Genomic DNA, 9,231 nt, shown 5'->3' with positions numbered 1-9,231 from the left:
CAAGAGCCGGCCGCAGCGGGGATCGGGTGCGAGGACCGCGCAGCCTCCCGGCTACCGCTTCCGCCGGCCCAGGCCCAGCTCTCTTTGCACGCCCACTTCTGCACCGGCCTCCGGCGTCTCCCCCTCCGCGGAACTCCCGGGGCGAGCCCTGATTTCCCCGGAAAGGGGGCCGCCCCCCCACAGGCCGCGCCGGCCGGCAGCCGGCCCTCCTCTGGGGCCGCTCGTCCCGCCCGAGTCGGGCGGCACCTCCTCCCGCGCCCCGCGCGCGTCCGCCCGGCCGGGCGCCGCCACGCGCGATCCTGCGCGCCCGAGCGAGCCTCCAGCTCTCGCGCCGGCTCCCTACGTGGGGGACGTGCCGGGAGATGCCGGACCGTGGGGGATTTCGCAGCGCCACCACCCCCTTTCCGGCGCGGGAGGGAGCGGCCGCCGCGCCCCCCCGCCCGGGCCCGGACGCCGCCGCCCGGCGCTGCAGAGGCGGGCGGCAGCCAATGGGCGCCGAGGAGGTGGGCCGGCTGGCGGCTGTCACCCTGCCGGGGACGGGAGCGCGGAGCCGGGGAGCGCGCGAGCCGCCGCCTCCCGGGCCTTGGGGGTGGAGCCGCGGCTGGAGGAGGAGGAGGAGCCGCCGAGCAGCCGCCCGAGGACCACTGCTCGCCCGGGCTGCGGAGCACCGACGCCGGCCCCACGCCTGCCGCCCCACGTCCGCGACCGTCAGCATGATCGCCGCGCAGCTCCTGGCCTATTACTTCACCGAGCTGAAGGATGACCAAGTCAAAAAGGTGAGCCCCCGCCCGCGCCGCCGCCCGGCGCTCTGCCCGCAGCGTTGCATTCCGGCATCCGCTCGCCGCCGCCGCCTCCATCCTCCCGCGCCCAGCCTCCCCCAGGCCGGCACTGCTTGGGCGGCAGGGCGGGGAAGCCTTCGCCCTTCGATTCTGCCCGGGATTGTGTGTGTTGGGGGGAGACCCCCGAGACTGGGCTGCCTGCTGCAGTGTCCTTGAGCTGGGCTGTGGATGTCAGAGGGGTCCCCGGGCCACGCGGGGAGGCGCCTGAGCGGGGGGCCGGTGGGTCGGTCCGCGGGGCCTGTTCGGAAGGTTCTGAGCGCCGTGGGCGGAGGAGTGATTACAGAGATGGTGGGCAGCTGAGCGCGCAGCCGGCGGGGGTGCCGGCTGGAGGCCGGGCATCCCATATTTGGGGCTCCCCTTGGAGGGCCCCGGGGGCCCCGGAGAAGCTCTCACCCCGGTTCTACGAGCTCTTGCAGCTGTTCCTTCATCTGGGGACAGGGTGACCCGCCCGGCTTCCCGGAACGGGGAGGGGTGCGGAGGCCACCGGAAACTTTGCTCGTAGGCCTCAGGTCCGGAGCGGCATGTCTGAATGGAATTTTTTATTCCTCTATGTGACGGCTCTCTTAAATTGTAATTTCCAGCCAGCCCAGGGAGCTTAAGTAAGACACTGGTCTTTGGAGTCGGGTAGAGGCCTTGACGTGTATGCCTGTGACATGTGTGTACTCGCACAGGGACGCATCTTCCTACCCTGAGGGGTTGCTGCCTTTGACATCTGTCTAGCAGAAAATACTGTCCACTGGCCGGTCTTAAAGGTGTATCTCTCCCGTATGTCGGCCTCGCCACCATGTTTTTAAGAAACAACTGAGGCTGTGGGGAAAAGCGCCCATTTTATCAGTCCGAGGCCTGGCACGGGCTCCTGGCCCACCCACACCCAGCACGGGTGACAGGGCTGCTGGAGTAAGCTGGGATGGACGAAGGAAGTGAACCTGACTGTGGAGTTCCGTCAAGGGGAGTACCTACAGGTGAGAGGCAGGATCGTAAAGCCTGCCAGCCCCGGGATGTTCACTCAGTGCCCTTCCTGTCTGCCTAGGACAGCCCCCGCTGGCACAATAGGAAGTAGGCCCAAGGAGGGCAGTGACCTCATCAAGGTCACCCGGTGAGTGAGTGGCAGAGCCTGGGCGGGTCTCTCCCTCCCTCCCCTGGGAACTTGACCGGGGCTCCTCCTGGAAGTCAGCTGAGGGGGAGGTGCTGAGACAGAGGCCCTGGGGATGCTGCGTGGACCCTGGGTCCTGTGCTGAGTGGGGACCAGAATAGGGCCGGTAGGAGACAGGCCTGGAAACCTGCCACCATCCCTCATAGCTAGGAGCAACAGGGACTCTAGAGTTGACCGCCTGTGCGACCCCTGCTCCCTGCTGGACAGCACCGAGGGCTTCCTTCGGGCCCCTGAGCTCAGGGAGCTGTGCCTGCCTCCATGTACGTTTCCTGTTCTCTTCAATGGCTTTGTGTGCTGTTGACGTTCTCCCCATTTCCAGTGCGGAATTCAGGGTGTGGATGAGTTCACTGTCTTTTCCCTGCACGTGGCTCGCTCTGTAGCCCAAGACAGCAGACCACTGGGGTGGGGGACCCAGATGACCTTTCTAAGCTTCCACCATCCATACCCACCATCACCTGGGTGGCCTCCAGGGGTACGTTGGGTTGAGGTTTGGACGGTACTCAGTAAGAATTGTTTTACCAGGCACTCAGTGCTGACTGTGGCCCCAGAGCCTTCTACTCGCTGTGGTGGCCTCCCCCGAATTCTGTCCACCAGGCTCCTGGAGGCATTTGGGCGTGTGACTTCTGAATCAACTAGTCCTCCAATCCCTTCTGCTCTGAGATGGGGATTCTGGCATGCCCTCCCCACCCTCTTCTGGCCTCAGAACATGGCTGGAGGAGGGTCTTGAGGCCAGAGCTTCCCCCACATAATATAATTGGCCAAGGAGAGTTTTAAGAATGAGATGGCTTTCTTCACCCGCCTGGGGACCATCTTAAACTGCTTTCTGTGGGGCGTGTGTGTGTGTGTGTGTGTGTGTGTGTGTGTATTCCTGCCTGAGGATCACCTTGGTCTGTATGACGGGCTGCGTAGGCATTGCCATCCATGGGTGTGGTCCCCAGGAAGCTTCCCAGGCCTCCTGAGAGCCTAGTGGACACTCAGTCCAATGGCCTAGTCAGCTTTCCCCACCCCCACCTGTGCGGATGCCGGGGGACTAGCATCTTCTCTCTTGGGACTCGAGACTTGGTAGAAAGCAGCCTCCTACCCACCGCTTACTGTGAAAAGGCTGGGTGGGGCTCCAGGACTCCAAGCTCTGTTCGTCTTCCTGAAATTGGGCCTTACCTGCGACCCGGTGGGGACCCAGTGAGGCTAGCCCTCCGCCTGCCTACCCTACCGGTGCGGGTAGCCATGATGATTCAGCCCTTCAGCCCTAGGCAGCCTCTGGGCTCTGGAGACAGCCCTGGCCTCCCCCACTAACCTTCATTCATTTCCTTGTCTTCTGGCCTGAGGGTAGGAGTGAGGAAGATGGGGATGGTGCCAGGGAAGGTTTTTTCGGGATTGCTCAGATACAGAAGTGATCGTGAAAAGGGTGATCGTTTCTCTCTTCATTGCCTATGAGACATGTCACTAATTCAATCTCATAAATATATCTGGGGTTGAAACAGGCCGAGTGCCTGGCTGCCCGGCGTGGAGCCCCATTTACCAGACTGCATCTGCACGATATTGGTTAATGGGGTGCTGGGAAGAGCATGTCCTGGCATTAGACTGAAATAAGTACAAGACATATTTTCCTTTTACTCTTCTAGTGCTTTTAGTAGGAAAAGGAAGGCATATGTGAAAGGCTTGTGAAAGATTCCATTCATCAGAATCCCAGACATCTGCTCATTCTGCAGCTAGAGCCTGGGTCCTTTGACCTCCAAGGAACTTTTAACAGGCCTGTCATCTTGCCTGCTGCTTCCACTTGGCTTTGCCGGTAGGAGCCTGGAGGAGGGTGATGGTGTGCATAGTGCTTTGTTTGGGAGAGGAAGAGGAGTCCAGCAAGGTGAGAACTTGGCCTCTTAAGAAGGACTAGCTTCCCGGGGCGCCTGTCTGGCTCAGTCGGTAGAGCATGCGACTCTCCATCTCAGGGTTGTGAGTTCGAGCCTCACGTTGCATGTGGAGATTACTTTAAAATCTTCAAAAAAAAAAAAAAAAAGGAAGGACTAGCTTCCTTTCCTCCAAGTTTGTCAGAGTGTTGACTGGTGCGTTTTTTCTGAGTGGGATCCCCGTGACCCTACGTAATCCCCATGAGCAGGTGAGCAAACAGGTGCGACTTGTCCAGCAGCTGAACTCAGGAGTGTTTGGCCCAGGAAGGTGGGGGAGAGTATGCTTAGCAGTTAAAGAGCTACCCACGGTTTATTTTCTCAGAGTCCATGTGTCCCAGCTGCAGAAGCAAGCATTAAAAAAAATGCCCTTTCCATATTGCTCAGGGGTGAAGGAGAGGAGAGTTAGAGAATTATGAAAAATACCTCACATACTTTGAGATCTGGTCTAAAATGTCCTGTAAGAGCCTCACTCCTTGGTGAATCTTTATCTCCTAATCCTTGTCCCTGCTACCTTGGATGTTCTTCAGAGTTCTCCCCCTAAGAGAAGCCCCAGCGCTTCATTTGGTTTGATAATTTGGGATTGTCGTGAGGGAACAAACTGGGAAACCGGGTGGGTACAAGGGACGTTCACATCTGGCCATGCTGCGCTGTGCTCCCACGCTCCTGCTGTTTTCTGGAGATGGCATGGGCAGCCTTCTCCAAAAAAGACGGATTTGGTACCGTCTCTGCGTGTGTCTGCAGCCAGGGATTCCTGCTGGGTAGAATTCGCCCCTGGAGTCAGCTCTGAGCGTGCCTCAGGACACCCCTGCGGGCAGAGAGGCGCCCATGTCCCTCCGAGGCCAGGAAGCAGTCATGGCCAGACTGCCGGCACCTGCTTATTGATTTGAGGACCTTTAGAATCAAGTCTGGTCACGGGAACTCAGTAGTTTCTTTGAAAGACGTTTGAGTCCTTTATTATGCGCAGAGGGCTGTGCTAGGCTGGGGTGACAACTATAAACTTGATAGAAATGATCCCCGATTCCCCTGGAACATAACTAATGACTTGCTGTCTTATGATAAGTGCGAAGCACAGAATGCTGTGAGAGCTTGGGGGTGGGCAGTGGTCAGATCATGGGCGGGAAATCACTGGCTTAGGAGTGGCTTAAAGCCAGGCTCTAGCTGGACAAATGGGAATATTATAGTTAGAAACTTTGTGAGGGAGACTCAAATGGATAGTTCTCAAAATGTAGTTTTGCTTTCTCTTTAACGGCTTGTTATCTCTGAGCATCCCAGAACAATTTATGGCTGTCCTATCAGATACCACGTGTGTGTGTGTGTGTGTGTGTGTGTATGTGTGTGTGGCGCTCCTGTCTGTCTGTCTAACAATACACACAAGTATACTAACAAGCTTGTGTGTGTGGATGCTTTCAAAAACCTCCAGCGAGGTTGTCAGGACAGAAAGTACTATTATTCCTGAGTGTCCCAGAGCAGGGCCTCCCCCTGCAGTTTCTCCCCTGAGCATCCCGCCGCCTGCCCTTTGTGCGGCAGACCAAGGCGGGGCTTTTATTCCTCATTTAGAAACAGGGACTGGCGGTCCCATGGAGAGAGACACGACTTTCTCGAGGTCTTAAGAAAATCTGGAATGGGGTCCAGCAGGCCAGTCTTACTCCCTCTGCTCCTTTCCTCTAGGAGAAAAATCGTCTTTGTTGATTTTAATGATTTAACTTGGAATCTATGTTTTAATTCTCTCCCCCACAAGTCAGTACATAGGAGTCAAATTTTATTATGAAATATTTGAGGTGCATTAAAATGAGATTTGAGATTAACATAATAAACACCTGTGTGTCCACCACTCGGCCTGAGAAGTTACAGACACAGTTACAGTTCCATTGGAGACGCGACTGAAAGCCCTGCATGCCCATCTTCCGTCCCATTCTGTTTCTCCTTCCAGAGGGTGCCTCTGTCCTGATTTAGATGTTTATTATTTCCATGCATGTTTTTATGCCTTTATTATATAGCATGTATCTATAAACATTGGGTAGTGTTACTTTATGTGGTTGTAAGCTTCCGTAAATGGCGCTCTTTTGTATCCTTCTGCACCTTGCCTTTTCTCCCTCGGTGTTCTGTGTCTGGGATTTTTCCACGTTGATTCATTCACCTGTTTCATTGACTTAAACTGCTGCATGCTCTGACATTGTGTGAATGCACCACAATTTATAATTCATCTCTTCTTTTGATGGGGACTTGGGTCTCTAACGTTTCACATTGCAAACGGTGCCACAGTGATTCTTCTCCTGCCCGTCTCCAGCACACATGCACATGGCTCTGGGCTGTCTGTCTGGCTGGGTGGGGGAGTGTGTGTATCTTCCCATTTTCCACATTTTGTCAGATTTCCGTCGCCCGGGGTCCTGCCACTTCATGCTCCCATCAGAAGTTCGTACAGGTTCCTCTTGTTTCACACCAACCCTCGGGACGGTCAAACCTGTAACAGGTTTTAATAGATGATTTTTTAAAAAAAGATTTTATTTATTTATTTGTCAGAGAGAGAGAGAGAAAGAGAGAGCATAAGTGGGGGGAGAGGCAGGCAGAGGGAGAAGCAGGCTCCGTGCCAAGCAAGGAGCCCGATGCAGGACTCGATCCCAGGACCCTGGGATCATGACCTGAGCCGAAGGCAGACGCTTCACCGACTGAGCCACCCAAGCGTTCCAAGTAGATAGTTTTGAAAGAGTCTCTTTCTTCCCAGTCATTTCCATTCACATTACAGTGCTGGAGCTTAGTTTAAAATTAGCCATTTCCTAGTTTACCGTATCAGGCAGAGCCCTGGTGAGGTTGACAGCTCTCATTGTGAGCGGTGCCAGCCCCATTGACGGCTGCTGGGACGTGTGCACGCTCCGAGGAGGGGGAGTGGGTGCAGAGAAAGGCGGGGCGGGCTCTCTGTGCCCCCCCCGCCCCCCCAGTGTGGGAATCCGTTGCGCTTTTCCGGGAATTAAAACCTGCCCGCACACCCTCTCCCTTCCTGGGTGGAGCCGGCCCAGGCGCGGCTGGCTTATCGGTCTCCTAAACGTGCCGGCTCTGGTAGAGGACACTCAGGCCCGCAGCCTCTCTCCAACTATCTTCCGTAAAAGGAGAGGGTGGCCGTGCCCCACCGCAGGACAACTGAAACGCCAAGTGTGCAGGCCAGCCGTTTGCAAGCCACGGTCCCTGCTCCGGGGCAGAAAATGTCGGATCGTGTTCATGTGATTCCAGGCTTGGTTACAGGCCACAGACGCTGACACCTGGAGGGGACCTTGGAGGGACACGGAATGGCAACTAGGAGCCTGTCTGCCCTAGCGCAGGTCTTATTTCATCATCAGTAATAGTACTGATGGAGGCCAACATGGAATGCCTGTCGCGTTCCCTGCTGGGTACCGTGCTGAGAGCGTTACATCCCCATGACGCCCCTGCGAGGGGGGCACCGTCAGGATCTCTGCTTTTGGAAAAGACCCCGAGGCTCAGATAGGAAACAGAAGAGCGCGCATTCTGCCAGCATCGCGTCTGATGGCAGAGCCCAGTTCTGTTTTTAGTCGAAGTATAATACTTGTAGTGTTAAACTCACTATTGTAAAGTGTGCACAGTGGTTTCAAGTACATTCACGAGGTTGTGCAACCATTACCACCATCTAATTCCAGAACATTTTCATCACCCCCAAAAGCAGCCCTGTACCTATTAAGCAGACACTCCCCATCCCACCCTCCCTCCAGCCCCTGGCAGCTACTAATTTACTTTCTTTTTCTCTGGGCATGTCATGCAAGTGGAGTCATGCAGCATGTGGCCTCTGTGTCTGGTCTTCCACTGGACATCATGTTTTCAAGGCTCGTCCACGCCGTAGCATGGTTCGGTCCTTCGTTGCTGAATAATATTTAGTTGTGTCCAAATCCTGCAGTATGTTTATGCATTTGTCAGTTGATGGACATTGGGGTTATTTCCACTTTGGAATAATGTTGCTGTGAACATTTGTGTGCATGTTTTTCCTGTGTGGACATACGCTTTCGTTCCTCTTGGGCATATGCATACGAGTGGCATTACTGGGGAGCCTCTGTCTTCATCCATCTGGAGACAGGCATCAGCTCCGTTTAGAAATGAGAGGACAGAGACCACCCCTGGGGGCGGGGGGGGGGGTGAAGTGACTTGCCAAAGACCACAGTTCATTAGTAATAGGGACAGGAGCACTGTCTAGTCCCCTGACTCAGAAACCCATGTTCTTCCTACCATACCACACCCATCCCTCCCATTTTGTTTAGGGAAACAGAGCCAAGGAGGTTGAGAGCTGGGCACACCCCTCCCTCTTCAGGTTCCCCAGACCTCTTTCTCTCCTTCCCCATCCTCCCCAACACCAGCACATTGGCTTTGCTTGCCCACCCCTTGCCCCTCTTCTCTTGCTCAGTGTTGACGAACTCCCTCCACTTGCGAAGGAAATTGGCCCAATAAAGTCATTTACAGTGAAATGTTAAGGATTTCCCATTTTTCAAATTTGTCGCTGTACCCTTTCTATTTGTCTTCCTCCCTCACCTTTGTTTGCATTTAAAAGAGGACCACCACCGAGGACAATGCCTAGCCTTCTAGAAGAACCCCTAATGCTCTTGTAATGCCCGGTCCTGAAGATTGTTCTCTCCCACAGCCTCACAGCCTCGCCTGCACTGTAGGCAGCTAGTTTCTTTGATTGGGGTTTTGCCTTCAGCCCTGTTATTCAATGTGACCTTATTTCTCTGGGGTCTTCTGGTGCCTTCTCTGATGTCCCTCTGGGTGGGTGGGATGAGTGGAGTAGGAGATCCAGGCCGCTGTTGTTATAAAGGCACCACGTCACCTTTGCAAAGTTCTGTTCTATTTACAACATACCCTCGCGTGCGTGATTTCATTGAGTCCTTCCAGCACGCTTGGATGTGGGTATTTCTTCCTGCACCTTACGTGTGGGCCAGGTGAACCCCCGGAAGTGAAACTGACGTGATCTTGGTGGCCAGAAAGGAGAGGGAGTGCAGGTCTGTCTGACACCGGTGGGCAGATCTCACCACACCTGCAGAACCCGAACCACAGTCCAGGGCTGCCCGCTTCCAAAGCAGTACATGGCAGCAGCCCGCAGTAGAAACCATCGCCCAAGGCTCCCAAAATGGGGGTGCTAGAGCGGTGCTGTCCAGAACAGTAGCCGCTAGCCACACGCGGCCACTGGGCACTTGAAATATAGTGAGTCTGATTTCAGATGTGCTGTTAAGTATCAGGGACGCACAGGATTTCAAAGACTTTGTATGACAAAAAGATATATAAAATATCTCATGAATAATTTTAAAAGCATTGTTTGCCTGTGGGAATAATATTTTGGATATAT

The 9,231-nt window shown here is 55.0% G+C and overlaps 1 protein-coding gene across 1 annotated transcript in view; it reads left to right on the top strand.

The window, feature by feature from the left end:
* The first annotated feature begins 580 nt into the window (after positions 1 to 580).
* The window catches only part of HK1 (hexokinase 1), a 63,647-nt gene continuing 54,996 nt past the window's right edge, over positions 581 to 9,231 (top strand). Inside the window, exon 1 of the mRNA XM_026504361.4 lies at positions 581 to 776. Coding sequence (XP_026360146.1) covers positions 714 to 776 — 63 coding nt within the window. The 5' untranslated portion in view covers positions 581 to 713. The remainder of the gene's footprint in view (positions 777 to 9,231) is intronic.

The sequence above is a fragment of the Ursus arctos genome, unplaced genomic scaffold (genome assembly GCF_023065955.2).
Source record: "Ursus arctos isolate Adak ecotype North America unplaced genomic scaffold, UrsArc2.0 scaffold_7, whole genome shotgun sequence".
NCBI classification, from domain to species: domain Eukaryota; kingdom Metazoa; phylum Chordata; class Mammalia; order Carnivora; family Ursidae; genus Ursus; species Ursus arctos.
The sequence above is the reverse complement of the archived record's forward strand: the minus strand, read 5'-3'. Positions and strand labels throughout refer to the sequence as shown.